This window comes from Mya arenaria, chromosome 14, assembly GCF_026914265.1.
Source record: "Mya arenaria isolate MELC-2E11 chromosome 14, ASM2691426v1".
Classification (NCBI taxonomy): Eukaryota; Metazoa; Mollusca; class Bivalvia; order Myida; family Myidae; genus Mya; species Mya arenaria.
The window spans coordinates 56,583,742-56,607,784 of record NC_069135.1 but is presented as its reverse complement, the minus strand read 5'-3'; the positions used below and the strand labels follow the sequence as shown (position 1 = coordinate 56,607,784).

General features: G+C 36.2%; 2 protein-coding genes and 2 pseudogenes across 5 annotated transcripts in view; 2 read left to right on the top strand and 2 right to left on the bottom strand.

The window, feature by feature from the left end:
- The first annotated feature begins 2,707 nt into the window (after nucleotides 1-2,707).
- Nucleotides 2,708-5,761, top strand: LOC128216274 (uncharacterized; annotated as a pseudogene).
- A 5,196-nt stretch (nucleotides 5,762-10,957) lies between these two features.
- On the bottom strand, nucleotides 10,958-13,625 carry LOC128218413 (uncharacterized; annotated as a pseudogene).
- Nucleotides 13,626-16,520: 2,895 nt separating this feature from the next.
- Nucleotides 16,521-20,753, bottom strand: LOC128216918 (uncharacterized). Of its 4 annotated transcripts, XM_052923632.1 has the most exons (4): nucleotides 20,572-20,753; nucleotides 20,071-20,136; nucleotides 19,852-19,902; nucleotides 16,521-18,065 (listed from the first exon to the last, which is right to left on the bottom strand). In XM_052923632.1, the coding sequence occupies exon 4, from the start codon at nucleotides 18,020-18,022 to the stop codon at nucleotides 16,874-16,876; it is 1,149 nt and encodes a 382-aa protein (XP_052779592.1). In that variant the 5' UTR covers nucleotides 18,023-18,065; nucleotides 19,852-19,902; nucleotides 20,071-20,136; nucleotides 20,572-20,753; the 3' UTR covers nucleotides 16,521-16,873. The 4 variants fall into 4 exon arrangements, with proteins under 4 accessions (XP_052779592.1, XP_052779591.1, XP_052779590.1 ...); XM_052923631.1 differs by lacking the exon at nucleotides 20,071-20,136; XM_052923630.1 differs by lacking the exon at nucleotides 20,071-20,136 and having other exon boundaries at nucleotides 19,857-19,902.
- A 1,322-nt stretch (nucleotides 20,754-22,075) lies between these two features.
- The window catches only part of LOC128217477 (TBC1 domain family member 22B-like), a 29,125-nt gene continuing 27,157 nt past the window's right edge, over nucleotides 22,076-24,043 (top strand). The window contains exons 1-2 of the mRNA XM_052924632.1: nucleotides 22,076-22,243; nucleotides 23,898-23,948. Coding sequence (XP_052780592.1) covers nucleotides 22,167-22,243; nucleotides 23,898-23,948 — 128 coding nt within the window. The 5' untranslated portion in view covers nucleotides 22,076-22,166. The remainder of the gene's footprint in view (nucleotides 22,244-23,897; nucleotides 23,949-24,043) is intronic.

Sequence of the window (24,043 nt, the reverse complement as noted above, 5' to 3'; positions counted from 1 at the left end):
CGGGTTCTGAACTATTGGATACTAGGAGCATTAAATTAAAGACCTTGTTTTTGGCGAGTTTCCCCGACCCCATATACTAGATAATTACACATTTGGAGCCTAGTGTTTTCGTGCATGAGGCGGGGTCGCATATTCTGATGCTTAATACCAATTCACCTATAGGTGAAATATTGATGACACTTAATATAATTTGTATATTCATGTAAGTAAAAATAAAACAAATCACCATATAGGTAAAATATCGATGGTGCTTAATATAATTTGTAAAAATTATGTGAGTAAAAATGAAATAGAAACTTGATATATATAGCTACTTCAAATGTAACATCTTACTTAATGATGGGTTGGCTCTGGCTGTGGCAGGTTAGGTTCTGGTAGCTCTTCAACTAGGTCCGGTGCAGCTGGGGTTGGCGGTACTGTAACAATGGTTCTAGACATCGGAGGTATGGGCTCAATGCTCGTACTAAATTGTAGAAGCATATATAATTGTTCCGAGTATGGATTTTGGTCATCGTCGATGAGTGAAGGGGGCTGTACATGTATATCCATATTCATAACATTTTACGCATGGCAACGGTTGATTACATACCCCATGCAAAGTAAGTACCGTCTACATACGGCATCGACAACAACACGTATGCGACACAACGTGAACGTCGACGGCATGCATTTTCCAGCAGGCAACATATACTGTACCGACGCCCGCAAACGATGGAATGATCACTTATAAATGTAAATCCCAAATAAATTGACCAACAAGCAAAAGCACGGAAATTACAAGTGGCTAATATCTCATTTTGCGAAATAAAATTTAACAAATACTCATATATCGAAAACAGGGAATCTCGCGTTAAGTTGTGCCGCTTATTATACTGCTGATCTATGTAGTTTAGTACTTTAGTGGTTTACTGCTGATATGATACTAAGTAGCGTATTGGTTAGACAAACAAACGATCGCATATATGAGCCAATACGCTACTTCGTATCATATCAGCAGTGAACCACTGCACCTATTACACATCATCAGTGGCGGTTCTACCGGGGGGCACAGAGGACCCGTGCCCCCCAGCGGCCAGGTGTTACGTTGTAAACTGACCCCAATAGAAAAATGACCCCCGGTCATTATTTTATTTAGAATAGTGACTCCCCAGTCATAATATTATGATCGGGGGTCATAATATTATGACTCCCCTGCTCGTAGAAAAATGACCCTTACATAGAATTATGACCCCCTATAGAATAACAACACCCTAACCCAAACCCTAACCCTAACCCATCTAAGGAACACTTACAACATAATTATCCCCACCGATAGGCATCGGAGGAGAATATGGTAATGACACCCGTCCGTGCGTGCGTCCGTATTGGACGAAATTGATTAAAACTTTCAGGGATTACTTTTTACCGATGCCCAGTTGTGCAGCCACAAAAATGGATTTGCTCAACCTGTTCGGGAGTTATGGCCCTTAAATTCGAACAACATCGTATTGTCATGGGCGTCACAGGTCATAAACATGGGACTTCCCCATTACCGATTTGCATATTTTATGCCTTAAATTGATATAATTGTTTACTTTTTCTACTTAAAAAACCCTGAAAAGTGACACAAATACCCCAAATCCAAAGAAGGATGTCTCTTCAACAATATACTGACATTTAAATGATTTCTAACGACGAGGAGCGTCACAGGTAATAAAACCACTGGGCTACCCCACACCCGTTTCGCCTATATTTGGAGGTATATATGAGTGACATATAGGTGACATGAAGAAGGTTAAGGTAATTTGACATCATTTTCAGGGGTGGCATAAAACATTGTGCTTTTCCACAAATGAACAGTGTGATGATTATCATCAGACATGTCTCATTCCATCATCCTCATTTGGACAGATCCCATGGACACAGACTTAGATACTTCATCAGTGTGTCTACATAGTTGTACAACAAACTCTTAGGATTACAATATAAATAGTTACAGAACATTATAATAATAAATTTGGTATTTATAATGAACATCCAAAATAAGTTTCCTGTTAATAAAGTCTAATGCATTGCATCATTTTTGTTTATTGGCTTTGTTTGAGTAACATTTTTAGAAACCTACTCACAATGTTCCTGGGCAATCTCAGTCATCCTGAGTTGTTTACCAGTTCTATAAAGTTCCCATACTCCTATCAGTAACTGAGAAAAAAGTTGAGTCGCGGTAATTTCGTGAGTCGGTCGCGTTACAGCAAACATTCATTTTTTTAAGGATGGCCTTAGAGGTACTATCTCAACGAAACTTGGGAAATTATTGGAAAAATAAACTTAAGCCTGTTGAAATACTTGAAGCATGATACCTCTATAGGTAACAAAAAGATTTAGATCTAAACAAAACAAAAAGTCATCAGGGGCGTAACTAGGCGTACTCCTGTACGCCCGTGCGTACAATTCGATTCCGATTTTAAAAAAATAAGAAAGGCTTAAACTTCGAAAACAGGCATAAAAACCAGAGGCTTAGGGGGTATAGGCACATAAATACTGACTCTGTGGTTTGTCAGAACTGTTTTCGAATTTATGACTTCGAAGTCAGTTTTCGGAAGAGTGATAACAAAACGTGTCCGCTTTTTTTAAATTTTAACTATTTCTTCAATGATGTCACGCTTGTGACGTCATCAACCAGTATATAAGTACACCGAGGTTATTCCGAGTAATCAGCCATTTCAAAATGGCATCCTCGTGTGTTTATCCGCCGTATCCGGATGTTTTTGCTAGCAGTATTCAGCCTTTGACTGATGCTCAGAAGTTTGAGCTATTGTCCACTCCATGGGACGAGGCACATTGTTGCTCTTTCCCATCAAGGTATATATGTTAAATAATTGCTCGACACTGTACCTCGGTGTAGCATACAACTATTTCATATTTGTTTACGTCGGATATGTATACTAAGCAACTAAAGTTAGGCACCGATATATCATTCATTTATTGCCTTCTGTACCGAGAATTGTATGTTTTGTTATGAAGATTTTTTTCCCATGCTAGGGGATTGTACACAAGCATTAGTTTTGTAACGGGTTCTACCAATTCACTATGACGAAAGTAAATGATTCATTGGGAAGTGTGTTTATTATGAAATTAAATATGGAATAGTTTTCTTTAAGTAGCTTGTTTGGAATAAAGTATATCATTAAAATGTTTTATAATTAGCAACCTATAGGCTTGTTATAAAGTTGTTTAGCTTTGTCTTTTGGTTGATTTTATAACCAAATTAAACTATGCTACTTGTGTTAATATTCATATTTTAGTAACCGTAGTTGGATTTGTTTTCTTTCTATTTAAAGACTGACTGAATCAGTTTCATTAAGTTATCTGTCCTCTGACGGTAACTTCATCCTTTTTACATTCATGGACTCTGTCAAGGTAGTGTGTGGTTTCCCTGTGGGCCACTCACATTTTTCATATAGGTTTTTCAATCTAAAACTTGATTATTGGTAACTGAGATGTGAAAGTTCTTTGATATTTGATAATTAACATGAATTACTTGTTTAATTTTTTTATTTCTGTGTTTCTCAATATTTGACACTCGATAGAATTGTTTTAACCTTACGACATAAAGTTGCATTATGGCTTGCCTGAGCAGCTAGGTGTAGCTTGGACATTTGTTAGTTTCCTAGTTGTTTTTGTTTTACTGTGTTATCTCCATTTGAATATAATTAATGAACTTAAATTCTTGAATAGATTGTACAAAAAAATGAAAACATCTCGGTTGTTTTTCACGCCCTGCCTTTGCCCTCTGTCGAACCTGAGGGTTTTTGTAACCGCCCGTGCGGCTTACCACCACTCGTTGAGGTTCGGTTACAGTTTAAAAAAAAACATGCAGTACAGTACCATGATATGGTATACGATTTTGTAAATAGCAGGCAACATTGTACCAGTGTGATTATTAATCGCAGAGTAGCAAATACTTTTGAAACGTCGTCATAACATGGTAAAGCAAAAGCTTTCAATACTGTCAAAATTATACGATAAACAATTATTTTGAGTTTATTTTTATAATTTTCAAAACAAATAATGTAAGAGCAAATACATTATAATTTTATCTTATTTACAGATTCAGCGGAGGAAAACTTCGGAAGGCCCAAGGTGTCTGGTTCAGGACCCATTCATGGCTGAGGTATTCTATCAGCAAAGATGGCGTTTATTGCGCCCCGTGCTTCCTTTTCGGTGACCAGGTGGCCCGTAGTAAATATTTGACTAGGGAACCTTTTACAGACTGGTGTAATTTTTCAAAGATTGTAGAAAGACATAGCAAATCCCAATGTCATATTGACCAATTAATTGCTGCGGAGAACTACTTGGCCGTGTTGAAAGGGCAGAAAAAAGACATTGAGTGCACAATATCATCTCAATTTAACGCCATGGTTGAAAAGAATCGTCAGATTTTAGTGTCTATTGTTGAAACAATTATTCTTTGTGGTAAGCAAAACATTGCGCTAAGTGGTCATGATGAGTCATCAAGCAATTTCCAAGCGCTGTTGCATTTCCAGACAAAACATAATAAGCTTCTCAATGATCATTTGGTAAATGGTGACCCTAGAACCCGGTATACATCGCCCAAGATTCAGAATGATCTGATAGGTATTTGTGGCCAACTTATAAGTGGCGATATCGTTTCGAGGTGTAACGACGCTGGCGTATTTGGTTTCATGGCGGATGAGGCAACGGACGCTGCCACTATGGAGCAGATGAACATCTTTTGTCAGCCCTAGTTCCACTGTCTAACATGCTACAGGCGAAGTACTGTGACTTGCTTCATGCAGCTAACGACACACGGGTCGTTATGGTTCTTCTTCAGGTTAATTTTATTTTCCATTTGTAATGATAAATGTTAAATATTCAGCACGCACGTGTAAGCATGTACATAATAATTCGTTTTAATATCCGCAGCGCCTTACGACTCCTAATTCTTTCAGGCGGAGAGAAATGACGATGAAGTCTGGAACAGCCTGTTTCAGAAAGCGGTGGACATTGCTGGTGACGTTGGCGTCATACCCGCCGCTCCCAGACGTTATGGTCGTCAACAAAATCGACCGAACGCCCCAGGCAATACGTCCGAATTTTGGAAGAGAAACATGTATTTGCCTTTCGTCGACCACTTGCTGGTAGAATTAGAAACACGCTTGATGCAGGGCCATGGTCGGTTCTGTGCCCAAAAGCTTCTCCCATTGAAGGTATCTTTTAACATACATATACATCCTTGGATTTGTTTGCTAAATCAGGTATATGATTTATTGTAAACTGATTTATTTAATGAATAAAAAATCTATGTCGCAACATTTGCGTTCTTTTGTAGATTCAGAATGACGGTCTTCCCCGGGAGAGTATCAATGACGTGTACCAAGCCTTCCAAGCATGCCTAGATGTGGATGTGGATGAAACCATTTTTGTCCGCGAGTGTGAGCGGTGGCGTATGTGGTGGACGGACGCGACGTTGGCGGTTAACCGTCCAGCTGCCCCGGCGTCTCTAGCGGAATCAATTACGCTTGCAAGCAAAGCCCTTTACCCAAGCATACGACACTGTCTCACCCTTTTAATGGTCATGCCGGTGTCTACGGCAACAGCCGAACGGTCGTTTTCGGTAATGAGAGGGGTCAAGACATACCTAAGAAGTACGATGGGTACTGAGCGCCTGTCAGGTCTTGGTCTCATGAATGTATACAGAGACAGAGAAATCAGTGCCGAACGCGTTGTCGACAAGTTTGCTAACCAGCAAAACAGACGCCTTGCCTTTGTGTTCAAGGTTTAAATCTTAATGTCGCTTGGGAAATTTATGAGATCAATTATTTGCAGAATCTATTTTTAGGTTATCTGAAATCCATCTATAGTCTGTTTCTATTTCTTGCTATCATATAGAGGCACCCAATGGGGTGATTGCTAACCAGATACTGTACAGTGCCTTGATAATATAAAAGTATACTGTATATTTGATAAAAACAACAACTGTGGTTTGACAACACACCCAAGTATGATTTTTTGAGTTTGTTAAAATTTATATAAATTATACTGTTACATATTCTGATCACAAGTATTTTAAGAACCGCGCATAAAACCACAATACATGATCACGCATTTACTCATACAACCTGAAACAAGTTTTGAATTATATGTGGCAGCCGTAAAAGCCCTAGCTGGCAAAGTTTCCCTACTCCCCAACCCATTACACAAAGCCCACTTATGAAACCTAAGAAATGTGCTTCATTAGTATTTCTTGCTTGTACTGTGCGCTCTGGAACTTTGTAGCAGCTCCGAGAGTGGGTGCACTCTGCCCGCCAACATTTACGGTTTTGACAGTATATATAAACTGAATTATCGTGTAGCTTTATGACATACTGAACTTCATCTCTATCGCAAAACTGCATAATGTTCAAAACACAATACTCTTTGTTCATGTTTATACCGACAATACTGCCTTTCAATACGTCCCATATTTATATCAGACAATAGTTTCATATAATATTTACATATTATCACGATGCTATCATTAGTAATAACAAGGCAATCCTGTCTATTCATAATCGACTGGCAATACTGCCAACAACCTGTTAAAACAATTGTTACAAATGCTCAATCAAATGACAATACTGAACACCTGAAAGTACTTTTCATTTCAAATAAAACAGCCAATAACGCTTTCATCTTATCAAAGGGAGACAATCTACTCCTGACGTACACACATTGATCTACAGAGTTACAGTTTCAACTACTATGTATCTGTACGTCGGAAATTTACTTCAGAGCTTATATTCTAAATGCAAATCAGCATTGCCAAAGATTCCTTTGCCGTTTTACATCTAACATAGTGTACTTTTCGCGTTGTAAAATCAAACCAATAATTAACTTCTCTAACAAAAGAACCATTGAGACATATAAAACAGAGCGGATTTCCAACACGGAATGACTAACAGACAACTTGTTCTGCCAACAGCCATTTTCTTGATTGCTTGATATATTACAGATATTGGGGGTACAAATAACCCAAAGTCTTTACCCCAAAATGCAGAAAACGCGTCTACGACAGCACAAGGATTCCAAGATCTTGAATAAAACGTAATTTAAAAGTGTGCTCTGAGGCAAACCAATCAACTTGCAGCGGGCCACACCTATCCTGAATCATGCTCAAAATAAAAGTAGAAAACTCCCAATCGATGTCCACAATTTTTGAAGCATAATCTGCTTTATCATTTTCGGTTCTGGGTAATCCATTCCATTTCTAGGGAAATGGACTTTGACATACATAATCTAAATATACCAAAAGCTTTGTCTTGCAATTCTTTTTTTATCGAACCTTAACAACGATAGCCTTGATCCCTTGGTTATCTGTGAACCACTTCATTTTTATTTATTTTTGATTGGCTAGAATATGCGTCGGACTGAAGGCTGAAGGACTCTATAAACAGCAACTTACTCTCTCTAGGTGGACGATTACAGCCTCTACACATACCATGGGAAATACCATTAATCGTATTTACTTCGTACCCAGCATAACCCATTCAACTTGCATCTGAAAATCAATTTTAGTACATTTGTGCGATTCAAAAATATCTTTTGAATTTAGTGTTTTTAGGCTCGACTGCCAAAATTCGAGCTGCTAAATACTTTCTTCCGGAATCTGACACTGTTCCCAGTGGTAAGCCTAAGTACATCAGTAATTTAATCCTTTTTCTAACACCTTTCCCGATAATTTGGCTTGTTCTGTTAAATATTTAACTGATATATTGTCCGGAATCTTCGCAAGAGAATCGGATTCTGATGCTTTCGTAGCAGCGAGAGCCGCCAGTTGAATTTACGCTTGGGGCGCGTAGTAACAATATCTAAGGGGGCGGAGCTTATCTTGGCATCTCGGATCGATATCTCGTCATGATCTGTGAAATATGGCCAATAACCACTCTCATTGAAATGACCTGTCCGATTATGCTAGCAACCTTTTTAACATGAACACTCATGTGTACTTCAATACTTTCAAAAATATCAAATGGTTTTTAGAACTTGAATTAACATCCTATCAGGAATGTAAATCTTGTCTTTTAAAGAATCCAATACGACCACTAAAATTTTGAGAATCTGCACCGGGGTCCATAGACATTTTGTAGCATTTGGTACAAAACCTGAACTAGGCAAATCTGCTTTAACCTGGCGACTAAGGTCAATCGTAGCATCTTAGCTACACCCAAACCCACCATCCAAAAACATGGTAATACGTTTCCCTTCACCACGCCATTTATTTACAAGAGGGCGAGTTAGTTTTGTAAATAGACCACATGCACTAGAAATCCCAAAAGGTAATACTACGAATTTGTAAAATACTATATTTGTGTTATGGTCAAAACATTAAAATCCTAAATAATCAGTATGGGGCCATATATGTCTACACAATGATAGGCTCTAGTCAAATCGAACTTATTCACAAAAAGGGGACTCAATACACTTTAATCAAAACCCTATCCAGAAGATCTTGTATATAGCCCATACAAGCATCAACATTTGCATAGGTATTCCTTTAAGGTTACTTGTTTGGAAAAACCCGTTAGCCATCTTTTTTTTTTAAAATGGCTGCCATTTTCAAGATGGCCGCCAATCCCGATTGAAAAAACTATATAGCCTCTGTAACGAATTCTGGTTCAGATAATGATGACTTGTGATTTTTGATAAAAGTCTTACATGGCTGAGAATAAAGTGGTAACTTACAACCTTTCTGAATCACATCTAAAATAAAATCATTGCACCAAATTCCTAATTTTTTCTTAACCTACCCGTAACAATATGCTTATTGACCTTGTTCGTATTCATAAACGTGATGCGTAAAACACTCAACATCAAAATACTCATCTTTCATATAAAAGTCATCAGATACTGGTTCACTTCATGACAGTGGCTGCTGTAGGCTGGTTCCCGGCTGTTCTGGTGTGGGGACAGACTCATCGGAAATGCGAATACTCGCCGCATGCAAAACAGGGCCCAGGAGCGAAGGCAGCTCCAAAATTCGGGACGTTACCATTGCTGAAGCTCGTGGCTGCACCATATTGACCTCGTAAAAGTCGATCATGGACCACGAGCTGTAGACCGTAAGCTCTGGGCATTGCTGGAGTACGCCATTTGGAAGACACAGTAGAACTGGGCTGACCGCAGCTAGCTCCACCCCTGCCGCGAGATTAAGTCTTCTTCCGTTTGGCAGCCCTGTTCTCCGCATCAGAGATATACCCAGCTCTCTGAGTCACAAGAATGATTCCGTATTTCGTTTTCATTTTAGCTTGGACCAATAACATTTAATCCTACTCCCAGAGTTTACATATACAGGAAAATGCCCTTAATGATGGTGTAACGTGCGACCGTGAAACAAACAAACACCAAAGGGCCGAACTTTCTGGCGTAATGAAATAAACACCAACAGATCCCTTCAGAGAAAAGCATGCTCGACCTTGAAGGGGTCCGCTGGTCTTTATATACACTAAATTCTCTATCCACACAGATACCGGGTTTTGCTAATTTGCATATAACCAACCAAGTTTACAAACGTATTACGAACGTACTTCCGTTTTATACGTAATATATTATGAACGCACATCCGCCGCATACAGCGGATCGTTACAATGGAAACACTTTGAGAATTAACTAGGAGCTTTGTACTTCTTGGACTATTGGATGTTTCTTGTTGAATAAACATTTGGATTTATTTTGTGCTAACTATTAAACTTAAACGTTGAATTAACAATGTATCAAATTTTAACATCTTAATTTGACTTGAGTTGTTTTGAACGATTAAACTTTGTCTTAACTTAAACAGCGACTCGCAGTTGTGTCAGCTTATAACACAAGCTGGCCAAAAACACGTGCCCTTAAGACGGTGTCGCTCGGGCTCAGTGAAGCTGCACGGCTTAAGGAACCGGGGTGCGCGGTCGCATACAAGGACGAATCTGTCAACGTGTGACTTTGTGGCTGCAAATGTACTTATGAAAAAAATCCTATCTTGTTTTATCAAAAAACATTTAATAAGCAACTAAGGTTGAACTTAAATTTAAGATAGGAAACGAAGTGTTTTGTTTGGCCTGTATATTTACCCAGCCAATATGCTGAATGGATTCAATGAGGCATAAAGTGAAGGATTTTCTTCGGGGTGTGCTACCTTTATATATATAGGATAGGATTATGGTGCTTATGCCCTGCACTTCCTCTAATTGCCATCTACCTTTATACTTCAACCCATGAGTAGTTTTGGACGGACACAGACTTGCTGACGGACAAAGCTCTTCCTTCGGGGGGCATAACAAAATACAACACACAGACTGCCAGATTTTAGAGTAAAATTAGCCAACATATTTCGATTACGGTCAGTTATAATGCGTAACGTGCATTTCGGTTGTTTAACGTCAGCATTGTCTCCTGCTACTTGTAAAGGTGTTTTGTCTCTGTGTGCTTTTTCATATATGACTTTCCCCCCATCTCGTAACTAAGCTAACATGAACAGATAACGGCATTTCGTCATTTAATACGTCAAACGATCAACCTTGAAATAAACAAAGAAGGAAAGACATTAATAAAAGGGTATGAAAATGAAACTAGTGTGGGGGATTTAGTTATTAAAATTTGCTCTTTTTTTTTCAAATAAGTGATTTTATGATAGATTCTGAAAAAAAAAGAAATATGAAATGTACTGGCTGTCTGATTAGCTATACATGTATGGTCAATAAGCATTTCATACCAGGCAACATTCCCATTTTTTGAAAAAATGTGATTTTTTTTAATGATTCTTTTCAGAATTAATACATACACAGTACACATAGTACAATGTGAAAAGTATTCAAAGACAAAACCTCAAAGCAAGATGTTTTGGGTACAATTTACGTATTTATTATCTGAAATATACATCAATACATACAATGTCAATCATAACAATATCATGACGACCTTGGATATGTGCAAATGCAATATGTATCAAGCATATATAAATATACGGTATCATTTTATTATTATTTAATTTTCAAATTGCACAAATAACTAATTTACTATTATACAATGCGAGACATGAACAGCTAGCAAAATGCAGTAGGCGCATTTAGATAATAGTACACTGTGTATTTGTTGTCGTGTGCAAGGATCAACCTAACCGAAACTTGTTTTGTTAACAGTCTTTCACTAAAAACCATTTTTGTCATTTTAAAACCAAAACTCTTGCGTATCGACTCCAATTTTTGCTGCTTGAAAGTAGACATTTGCATCTTCGCCAAAACTTGCAGCATCTGGCATCATTTCTCGACAAACTTGTAGCAGCTTGTAGGTGTGCTCATCTCGGTCATCATCTAGAACACGCTTGATGAGCGTTTCCCAGTCCTGATCAGATGGTTCACAGTCCTGTACAGGAACATTCAAAGCAGGTGCTTCCTGGGCAATATAGACAGCAATAAGTGTTGCGGCGAAGTTGCGTACCGCGTTTAGTGCGTCGTTTTCACCCAACACAGGTACAATGTTGTAAATGCTCCAGGCACAAGTTACTCCGTGAACCAAGAAGAAATCATTTTTGTTTTCCGACATTGTGTAGACTAGAACAGCCCAATAAACAAACCGTCTAGCCAGTCTGGAAGGGTCAACAGCTCCATTGGTTGTTTTAACTTCGCTCGGTACTGCTATAGACAGTACGTACTCCATCAACGCATCTCCCTTTTCGCCACAAAGAAAGCCAACCGATCTCTGAAACCTGTCAACTTTCAGTGCTGTATATTTCTCCATTTCTGAACCTTCTATAATCGATTCGCACAGCTCTTTGTTTCTTTTTGCTTGATCTAAGACTTCCAAAATGCTCGTTGACCCAGTTCCAAATTTTGCAAGCTCTTCCGAAGATTTCTTCGATACGACCGGTCTGAATGAAAAGTGGGTGTAAGCCAGCCCTTCTAATACACCACGAACATTGCCATTCACGAAATGGTAACCGAGATGTATAGTACCGTGAAGCGCCGATCCTGCCAGACCTGCGGTCAGTTTGGGGTATTCTCGCTTTACCAGCTGATTAACATCGCTATCGAGTAGTTTGTATCGTTTTTTCATATTCCTTTGCAATCTTATAAAAGGCAACTCTTTGCCCCTTTTGTTGTTCAGATGATCTATCATCGCCAACGTCTGTTTCTGCTGACTCTAACTTTGGAGTGTACCAGTCGACAAAACGCTTGATCCGTTCTGGTTGAGCTCCAAGACGATGCAGAGCAATTATCCCGTATGACACGTGGTTGGTAAGGAACCCGTCAATTTCGATGAAGAACTTGCCAGTACTAGTTTGATCGAGAATAGAAGAAATAACGTCTGAACATGACATTGCAGCAAGCAACACGCGACTCCCAAGGTAAAACAAGTCCTGAAATTGCAAAAGTTCTATAAATGTCGAAATATTTACTTTTATACACATATACTTTATAACCCACATCTAAACATACACTTATATTTCTCTACAAAGATTGATGGTGTCGTCTTACAATATCAGCCATGCGTCCAGTAAACATGTTTGTGTCAAACGTTTGCTGCTTGGTTCCCCGCTTGCTATGTATGCGCTGCGTTGCAACAGGGATACAAAAAAGACATTTCGCTTACGTTAGGTAAACGCTCGCGATACTGAACGCATTGCAGGTCAAACATAAAATTCCATATTTACAATAAAAAAACAAACTCAAACAGATTAATCTATATCTATGTAAAAGTGACACTCTTATTAAAAACCAACACATACACATGTATAACAAACATAAAATTTGACTAATAAACCTTTAACTACTTACTAAATAATGCATTTATGGAAAATAATAATAGCTGATAACAAGATTGTAACCGTGTGTTTAATCGCAGAAAGCGCAAAAATATTAAATGATTGGTGATTGCTTAAAGATTTACTGCGGTCTACTATATTCCCATAAGGTAGAAATACCGTGTTTTATGCGCATTTCTTTCAAATTAAACTCGGTATCCTTCATAAGAACTATTGTTTTTAACATTTATTCATCCTTTTTGAAATATTAAAACAATAATATTTATTGTGGTGAATCTTATTTGCGAGTGCATCTTTAAAAATACTTCAGAAATAATATTATTCAACTATGTTGTTTGTTCTATAAGTTCATGAATCCCATGTCCCAAATAATTAATACACCGCAAAAAGAAGAACGAGTAAACTGCGTTGAATATGCATCTGCACATGTAGAGATACGATTAGATACTGCGAATAAAGGATCATAAACGTGTGTATTATATCTAAGTAATTGTGTAATAAACAATTAGACACTAGTTAAAGTAGTTAAACTGACTCTGTCAAACAAAAGGGCACAGCTGTATGTAGTAAAAATGGCAGCAGGGTCCTCGAAAAGGGCAACGTGGTGCCACAGCCTGCTATTTATAATTTAGGCCTAGCTTGAGCACTGATCATCACAAGCAAAACCCTACCTTGCACGCTTAAATACTTCTTTCAGTTTGGTGTAAACAACTCTTTGTGGGTATAGCTTATGTCACCAGTACTATAACAGTTTAAGTTATTTTAATAGGTCACATTGATGCTTAATAAATATATGACGTTTCGCGATCGTATGTTGTTAGGTTCCATATAATAATATATGTTTACACTCAGATTACACGTCATTCGCTTCTAAGGGACATAACCGTGTAAATTATCCTTACAGCATATCTTATAATTGTAGATTGATAAAGGTACGTTTACTCCCTCCGTAAATGAAGAGCAGAACGTTATAATAACATATACATGGACACTGATAAAATCATACACACAATAACGATTATTAAAATAGTTACACTTTTAATTCTCTGTGTATGATATTAATAATAAAGGTGATGGTATACCAAATGAATACAATCATTAAAAAATGTCCGTATTGACACTGTCTCCAGCTTCGTAAACTCGTCAGTTTTCAGAGTCTACCAAATGCAGGAAATGAAGTAATACTGTTCAATAATGGACCTTTTATGTTTTAAAAGTTTAACTTAATAACTGATGATAAGTGGCAAGCATCAAAGAACTGAAAAAATATTTGTTAAGATGCCTACCATGCTGTTAGGGCATTAGACGGGTATCCGCGGGCTGGGTACGTTTTAACAAGATTAAAACGTCGTCTGTAACATGATATTTTTTATTAATTTATCACGTGACATGACAAATAGTTCTTAAGAAAAAAAACAACATTTTTGTACATAATGAAAGAGACTAAAACCATGTAGCAGGTTATCATAGTCGCATATTATAACAATAAACTAATGTATTTAGCACTTACCATAGGCAAACAATAACAGTTACGAAGACAAAATGAGGTTGGAATGGTATGTTATTCATCCAACAAGAAAAAGATATATTTATTTAAAGTTACAAAATATTGCTCACGATATTTGAATGCTTAACAATTTTCAGCTTTATGAATGTATTTATATAACCGTTCGATACATATTGCAACACCTAGTCTAACATTGAACATTATTAAATAAAATGTCCAACAGTTTTAAAAATACATCAAAACATACAAAATGGTGCTCATTTTATAAAGCACCAGGTCCACATACAAGACAGTAGCTTTAGGGTATGTCATATCAATGCCGATTCGGCCAGTTGTGAGCATAGCCTTTACTATGTAAGGGAAATGCAATTTGTGTTCGGAACTGTGTCCGAATACAAAGACAATTCAAAAACACTATTTAACTACTAGTATCTATACATACATAAAAGAGAGTTAATTAACCATTCTTACTTGAACTTGAGTATCAAGCTTAATTGTATATTTGATGAAAATGTTTCAAAGCAACGTTGTTAACTCCAAATATCTGTAAAGCATGCATTGTCTTAGAAGTTCTTTACAGTAGATGCCTATCAATGCCTTCTAATGCTTGGTGCTTTTTGAGTGTTTTGCGTCAGCCCTGTCGCCTAGGTTACTTGTTTAGGTGAAAATGTAATGGAATGTTCCTTCTCCATTACTTTTTCAAACCTTTGTGACTGAAAAACCGCTCTTCGCCTTTTTCATATGACAATCGATAAAAAAGAAATATTTCATACGACATGGTTACTATTGCACGTCTTGATTATTATGGCGGCGTGAAATGTATATAATTATATATAGTTAATCGCGGGTAAATGACGATCGGTTACCCGGGTCCGAAAAATCTACCCGTCAATGCCCTATAGTGTATGGTCAATAGTGTTATGCAAGGCATCTTAAAATAGTATCATGTAAGTTTTGAAATCACTTACTACGTCTGTAACCTGGCTAATCTTACCTATGGCTTGGTGCCTACTGAACATGTTCTTACATGTTAGCAATCTTTTATTTCAGTTGTCTGCCTGTCTCATTTTTACAAGATTTTCCAGATAATTTTCACTATTAATTCCAATCCACATCAACTTGTACTGAGTCTCTCTTGGAACAAAAATAAACTAAACTCTGTGTCGACAAGCTCGTAGATACTATACATATAATTACTTAATTAGTAAAACTATTACCGGGTGTCGGGATGGGCGGAAGTACCATGCCCTTACCACGCGAGGTCAACACAGAATATTTACGTAGCACGGAGTCATTGTAGGCCCGGGTTTTGCATATTTATTTGTAAAATGTGGGTATTTTTTAGTTGGAAAGCAATAACATGTTGTTGTTTTTTATAAATTATCCTAGAGAAGTATGCCCCGGGGTACCTTAGGAGAACCGAACCAATTGTTTGCCGTTTAATAATTTATTAATGCTGTAAAAGAACCAAGTAGGCGAAAATTTAAGAAACGGCTTCGAAAATAAAATAGGTTTTGGAGGTTTAATTGTCAAGAATTGCTAGAGTACTGTGTTTCGGATTTCAGTTCTAAATTCAGCGATTTCCGAATTCCAGTCCAAAAATAAACGATCTGCAAATGGGGAGAGGTGACTAATTTTAAACTTGCAGACCGCCCCAATGGTATTCCGAACCGAAACATATTTTTGATATATTTTATTTATTACATGTTCATGTATATATTAAAGCAAACCCAAAAGAAACTAGGGAATTGAGTGAAGGTTGAAAGATATATTACTGTTTGTAATACTATGTATGGTAAGATGTCTGTTGTGTCTGTTGATTTGAATTCGATTCTTACGCTGAAGCATTCGAAAATGTTATGTTTGGTTATTTTAGTCATATTCAATAGGCCAATAGGAGATTTTCTAACATTATCTTAAAACCATAATTCTCCAGTTATTTCATGATTTCGTGATTTCATGATGGAATCGGAAGAAATAATCACTATTTTAGATCACGTTTCATTAAATTATGCAGGTCATATGACCCACAATTAAATAGCTGGAGTCCATTCAGGATCGTCTTACGATGGTGGAATGTACTAGCTGCCAAAGTACCTATATGATACATTATAAGCATTTCATACAAACAAAGAATACATCATAAGGCAACAATTTTTTTATATGTTTTATGATTACTGTCAGAAATAATACGTATACAGTATACATTGTATAATATGTGATGTCATCATTGTCAAAACACAAGCCAGGTTCTTTGGTTTTGGTACAATTTACGTATTTATAATCTGAAATAAATATGTATTCATATGGTAACTAACATAACAATATCTTGATGTCCTTGAACATGTTCAATACTACACGTATCAAGCATACAGAAATGCACAGTATTAATACATTTAACTTCAAGATTGCAAAAATGATGAAGTTGCTAGTATATAATGCAATACATAACAACGTCCGAAAAAAATGCGGTAAGAACAATTAGCGCATGAAGAACTTGTTACTTTTTGCCGTGTGCAAGTGTCATCCCAACCGAAATTTGTTCTATTAACAGTCATTTACTAATAACCATTCTTGTCATTCTAATACCGAAACTCTTGCGTATCCATCCCAATTTTTGCTGCTTGAAAGTAGACATTTGCATCTTCGCCAAAACTTGCAGCATCTGGCATCATTTCTCGACAAACTTGCAGTAGCTTGTAAGTGTGCTCATCTCGGTCATCATCTAGAACACGCTTGATGAGCGTTTCCCAGTCCTGATCAGATGGTTCACAGTCCTGTACAGGAATATTCAATGCAGGTGCACCCTGAGCAATATATACAGCAATTAGAGTTGCGGCGAAGTTGCGTACAGCGTTAAGAGACTCGTTTTCATCCAACACAGTAACGATGTGGTAAATGCTCCAAGCACAAGTTACTCCGTGAAGTAAGAAAAAATCATTTTTGTTTTCTGACATTGTGTAGACAAGAACGGTCCAATAAACAAACCGTCTAGCCAGTCTGGAAGGGTCAAGAGTTCCTTTGGTTGTTTTAACTTCGCTCGGTACTGCAATAGCTAACACGTACTCCAACAACGCATCTCCTTTTTCGCCACAAAGAAAGCCAACCGCTCTCTGGAATTTTCCAACTTTTAGTGCAGTATATTTCTCCATTTCTGAACCTTCTATAATCGATTCGCACAGCTCCTTGTTGTTTCTTACTTTATCCAAGACTTCCAAAATGCTCGTTGCTCCATTTCCAAATTTTGCAAGCTCTTCCGACGATTTCTTCGATACGACCGGTCTAAATGAATGGTGGGTGTAAGCCAGCCCTTCTAATACACCACGAACATTGCCCGCCACGAAATTGTAACCCAGATGTATTGTTCCGTGAAGTGCCGATCCTGCCAGTCCTGCGCTCAGCTTGGGGTATTCTTGCTTTACCAGCTGATTAACATCGCTATCAAGTAGTTGATAACGTTTTTCATACTCCTTGGTAATCTTATAAAAGGCAACTCTTTGTCCCTTCTGTTGTTCAAATGGTCTATCATCGTCAATGTCTGTTTCCGCAGACTCTAACTTTGGAGTGTACCAATCGACAAAACGCTTAATGCGTTCTGGTTGAGCTCCAAGACGATGCAGAGCAATTATCCCGTGTGACACGTGATTGGTTAGGAACCCGTCATATTCGATGAAGTACTTGTTGGTATTAGTCTGGTTGAGAATAGAAGGAACTGCATCTGAACACAACATTGCAGCGTGCAACACGCGACTCCCAATATAATTGAATGTTTTCCTGAAATGATAAATATTCTATAACTTTTACTGTGGAAACATTAAATATTTAACTACCCATATTAACCCACAAAAATCTACTTCTATAATCATCCGATTGATATATTTTAAACAAATATGTCGCCTAAAATCATATTTACATTACAAAACTATCAAGCCAATTAAACATTGTTTCTTGTTAAAATTGAAGACGATATTAGCAGTGAAATGAAACGAATAAAATGGGATGATAGCAAACGTGCAGAAGAATCTTTCTTTGCCAAATGTTATGATATTTTCCGCAATGTACATAACATTGAGCAAAGGACTATTGACAATCTTATCACACAATTCACTAGCCTTATGTAGCAAGACTCGTATTTAAAACTTGAGTAACGGTCCGCAGAAGGCGGCGGATGTGCGTTCATAGGGTAAAGGACGGCTGTATGCGGCGGATGTGCGTTCATAATAACATTCCGTTATAAACGGAAGTGCGTTCGTAGTTCGTATGTTAACTTGGTTGGTTATATGCAAATTAGCAAAACCCGGGCTCTGTGAGAATAGAAAATTTAGTGTATATAAAGACCAGTGGACACCTCAAGGGTCGAGCATGCTTTTCTCTGAAAGGATCTGTTGGTGTTTGTTTGGTCTCGCACTTTACAAATGGTGGCAGCGGTGGGATGTTGACAACTGCCGAAACAGAGTTGCCTTATCCATGAGATTCCCAGACCAAGACTCGGGACGAGTCTTCTCCCGAATCTTCTTGGAGGGGAAAGTAATGTAACGGTCCGCTGTTTGCGGCGGATGTGCGTTCATAATAACATTCCGTTATAAACGGAAGTACGTTCGTAGTTCGTATGTCAACTTGGTTGGTAATATGCAAATTAGCAAAACCCGGGCTCTGTGTGAATAGAGAATTTAGTGTATATAAAGACCAGTGGACCCTTCAAGGGTCGAGCATGCTTTTCTCTGAAAGGATCTGTTGGTGTTTGTTTGGTCTCGCACGTTACACTTGTACTCTGAGAATAAATAAACGTAAAAAAGTACGTGTTAAAATTCAGTCATCGGTTTATGCCGAACGCTAAACACGAGTACAATGCAGCGTTAAATACGTTTTCAAGGGTAAGGATTGACGTTAATAGAGCAAATTTACTCGAGAAAGGACGACTGTATATACATGCTTTTAGTGAACCATAAAAAGACACGTTACAACTTGATCAAATGAGTCCAATTGAAGCGATGAAAACAAGAAACCTAAGGAGTTCTGGAAGTATTTTGTAATAATATATCCTCAAAAGGATAATGATTGAGCGTAAATTAGTTTCATGACTATTTCAAAAACTTGGTTGATGAAATAAACATTGAAGCCGACGAAAAGAATGAACAAATCAGTGACCAAGAATTATTTGAATATGACCCAATGTATAATAAACTAGATAAAAAATACGATACAGGAGGTGAATAATGCGATCAGAAACCTAAAAGATACTAATCTGGTTTAACGGATGAGCTTATATGTCAATATTTTATTGATGATGAACTGCATGTTTTAATCCGAATAAACAATTGTACTGTATGCTATTCTTGTTAACAATACTTCATATTAAAATCAGTATTAAGATTATTCAGTTGCGTTGTTTCTCACTATAGTTAATGACTACCAAGAACGAAGTGTGTGTATATCATATTTTATTTAACATCTTCCAATTTTTCTACGTATTCAACTCATCAGCTGGGCTATTTCATACAAAACAATATACCTGTTTCCTAAATTAATTTACATTTTGCCATTCAGAAACACACTTTACCCGACCTTATACACGAACTAGGCGCCAGCCCGAACGTTTCTTATTGTCCGTCTGTAAAAATAAATAAAACATAAAAGAAAATGTTTTCATTTTTTGTAAGTTTGTGTTTCAATATCTAGTTGTTTTTTTAGAATTATACCGAGATTACTTTTACGCAATTCCCCAATGATGACAAAAACATTCTTACATATATATACAATAAAAAAAAACGACGCCTACCTTTCCTAACTGTTTCTGAACATGATGTAACCCTGACCACACACTATGTTTTGTCCTATCGAATACCTACTTATTTAAATACATATTGTATAACCTTTGTATATATACTTACTGTGTTATTGTGTAATTTGTATATAACAATAAATATATCAGTTTAATGTCAATATAACTCTGTTTAAATCTTCATGCTTTGGAGGAAATAAAGATACATTAATGTATCAGTGAGCACATGTTAATAATGTTGTTGTTGTTGTTGTTGTTATTATTGTTATTATTATTATTGTTATTATTATAGTATTGTTAAAACTCACGAATGGTGAATACATGTCACGTGATGAAGATATTCTGAATATATTTTATACAGTTAAATACTAGTTATGCGATACAATGTGAATAATAAATAATAAGATTTAATATGTAACCGTATTTAATTTTATATAATAATAATAACGAGCAAAACAGAATAATATGTAAGCGAGTTAAACTATAAAGTCTTCTTACCTTGTAGCTCCGAATGCTCTCATCAAATTCATGTAAACAACTGTTTGTGGGTCAATGGCTTAAGAGACCTGTATGGGGTCTTATCACAGTTCAAATATTTTTTTGTGATACCGCAAATATATGACGATTCACGATCCTTTGCTGTTATGTTCCATATGTTGACACTCCGATTATATGTATTACAAAATGTCATAACCACAACTAAGGAAGATAACTGTGTTTATTATACTTACAACATATTTAATTTAAATGGATAGTTGCACTTTTATTTACTACATTTATGAAAAACATAACGTATTATAACACATATTTCATTGATAAAAAGCATATGTGTTAACAACAAATACTATTAAGATGTGGCTGTTGTAGAAAAGTTGTACATTACCGTGAACTGTATTCATATCATCATATATGTCATCAAGAGCCTCATGCATATATATACGGAACAGTAACTGTAATTATCGTGCTTAGAAGGCATCCATTTATCATCATTCGAAACTCCGCGGCCATATTTATCGAAAACAACCTCGGGTGTATTTGGACGGTTTACACACTCAGAACGCTTAAAAATCGGTATGTTTAAGTCCGCTGCAGGTAGATCAAATCAAATCAAAATTTATTTTCAGTCGGTATGACATAACGGAGAAAAACATTAGCTATGAATAGCTATTGACCGACTACATATATATTATAACAAGCATATATCAATATAACATATTTAACTTAAAGAAATTGTACCTAACTAAAAAAGTGAATTAGCACATTATTAAGACATAAATACAGATGTCATATACAGTATACACATTTAAAAACTGGGATGCTGGCGCTAATCTCGACCGTAGTCTAAAAAGATCTTAAGATGAACTTAATAAAAAACTGAAATGAAAAATAGCACAAGTTATTTAATTCAGCAGTTAAACTTAATGACTTAACTCTTGGGAATCCTAATTATGTTTCCAATAAAACACTGGCAATCAATTTAAACTTAGATCAATAAATACAAGCTAAAAGACTACATTTAATTAATGATATAATTAACATTTTACTAACTACTTCAACTAATGTACCGGCATATACATCCGAGTTTGTTTTCGATAAAAATGGCCGAGGAGTTTCGAATCATGTACCATAGTTCTCGGCATACATTATGCTCATGTACATTACCGGAATATCTGGAATACCTAACGGTCATTCAAACGCACAAACCTTGGCGAATCCGCCCTTTCTAAATTACTCTAGTACTTATTTGCCAATTTGGAATGATTATTTGAGCTCAAACGCCAAAATATATATTAATCAATTTAAACATCTTTATTACACTGAATAACATTAGTCTTCATACTATGCTGTGTTTATATCGCATTTTTGTTTATTTTTAAGGAACAGTTGAAGTTTACTGTAATAATCGAGATCTTACTGCTGTAAATAACCTAATAGTAGATGTTAGCCTTTACTTTGAATTTTCTTTGGGCTGAATTAAAGGTCAAGGTCAATAAAACAGGAAGTGAGTAGCCATATTGACAACAAATCGTGAAATTATGGATTCTTTTTATTTCTGCATTGCCTTGCTGTAGTTTTAACATTAAACTGTAACAATGTCAGTCAGTGGCAGCAGCGTCAAAGATTCTAGTAAAACTGGATTCTGGAAAAGATCAAGTACTGTGCCAGGAAGGTGGGTAAAAAGTTTCAAAACGCCTGTGAATAGTCATGACGAGTGTATCTTTTTGATTGTCTACCTGTCATCATGGTCTAGTCAAATTAGCTGTATTTGAATTACTTCGCAAAATTGAGAACAATCCCATTAGCATCTTATGTAATTCTTCAATTCTCATACATAATTCACACTCTTGCTCAAATCATTTCAAATCCTCCGAACATTACAAATTGTGTTTTAATTTTTTATTGTTTCGTTAAAACTTTTACAATAATGTGTAGTGGGTCAGGTGTCACCTGCAAGTCCAGTGAATCCTGGCTCGATGCATTCAGTTCGTGAAACCTTTTACAATATCATTTGTAATTTACTTTTTTTTTGTGGACAGTTTTATAAAACTAAGATATTTTGTAAGATGTTCAATATAACAGGTATTGAATGATAACAACTACAGGTTTTGGAAGTATAAGATATAACAGGTTATTGAAGGTTTAAAGCTATTTAATATGCTTTTATATGGATCAGGGATATAATGCTATATGATTACTTAGTCTTGCTTGATGCTGTCTGGGCCCGGGGCCAATAACATACTACTCCCAGATGCGAGGTGCATCATTGCAAATGATCTGTAATAATTTGTATCTGTTTTGAATATGTTCATTCTTTTTAGTTATCATAGACAGATAAAAATTACTAACTGTTCCAAATGGCATGACTATAGTATTAAAGTTATTGATTCCAGGTTAAAACATTTAAGTTAACATGAAGATACTACATGTATGTATAAACAATGTATTCCCAAATGATATTATGATCTTTCAATTATTGTCTGATAGCTAATAGAAGGGCTTGGTCAGAATTAATTTAATTATCGATAGCAAATGGTGACCAATTTCAAACACAACCAATTATTGTCTATAAACACAGCAAATTAAATTAAAAATCAAACACATGTTGACTTCTTTTTCTGATTTTTTAAACATTGATGAAAGATTGATTTTCATGTTAATATAACATTAAGTGTCCTAAATGTACATGCCAACATTTATATAGCTTTTAAGACACATCTTGCTAATGCCTTATTGCAATTTGCATTTTGCTAAAGCAAGAAGTGTTTTTTCGAGTTACGAGGTTACAAAATTGAGTGACTGTGTGAATGTAGTTTAAAAAACTGATAAAGCTTTAAACAAATAAATACTATATATAGATAACTTTAGTGGTATTTCCCTTTGATGACAATAACTTTCTTAAATGAAACCAAAAAAAAGAGTATTTTTTTGTCATTAAAGCTTCCTACCCAACCTGTTTTAGGACATGATGGAACCCAAACCACACACACAATTTATTTTTTTAGGGGTGGGGTTTTCAATGATGTTTTTTTTAATTTCAAATTCAATATTTAATTTGTTTAAATTATATCACTATTATTTCCAAGGTATCTCTATTTGTACTAATCTCTGTGAAAGATTTGCCATATCATAAACCATAAAAATAGCACTTAACATTAAATTATTTATATACCTCGAATAAATAAAGTTTCTTTATCTGTGCTTTATCAGTAACCCTGTTTATGGCTTTGATATAGTTATTTTGCTTTGTTGCAGCAGTAAGCCTGTGTATGGAGGGGATCAAGTTATCTTTGCATTTGTTAATTGAATGTTTTTTATCTTTGCAGCGGTAAACCTGTTTATGGAGCTCAACATCCACCCATTCAGCAACCCATAAGGTTTGTAACTGGAGAATTTTAATAGGAAAATTTTGTAAACCAGGCCCTGATTTCTCGAAACTTCTTAAGCCTGCCTAACAGTCTTAAGTACTGGT

Coding starts and splice junctions, on each gene's coding strand:
- LOC128216918 (XM_052923629.1), bottom strand. CDS start 20,603: ATGAATTTGATGAGAGCATTCGGAGCTACAAG. Junction 18,066..20,571: donor AGAGCATTCGGAGCTACAAG/GTAAGAAGACTT, acceptor TTATCATTTCAG/GAAAACATTCAATTATATTG.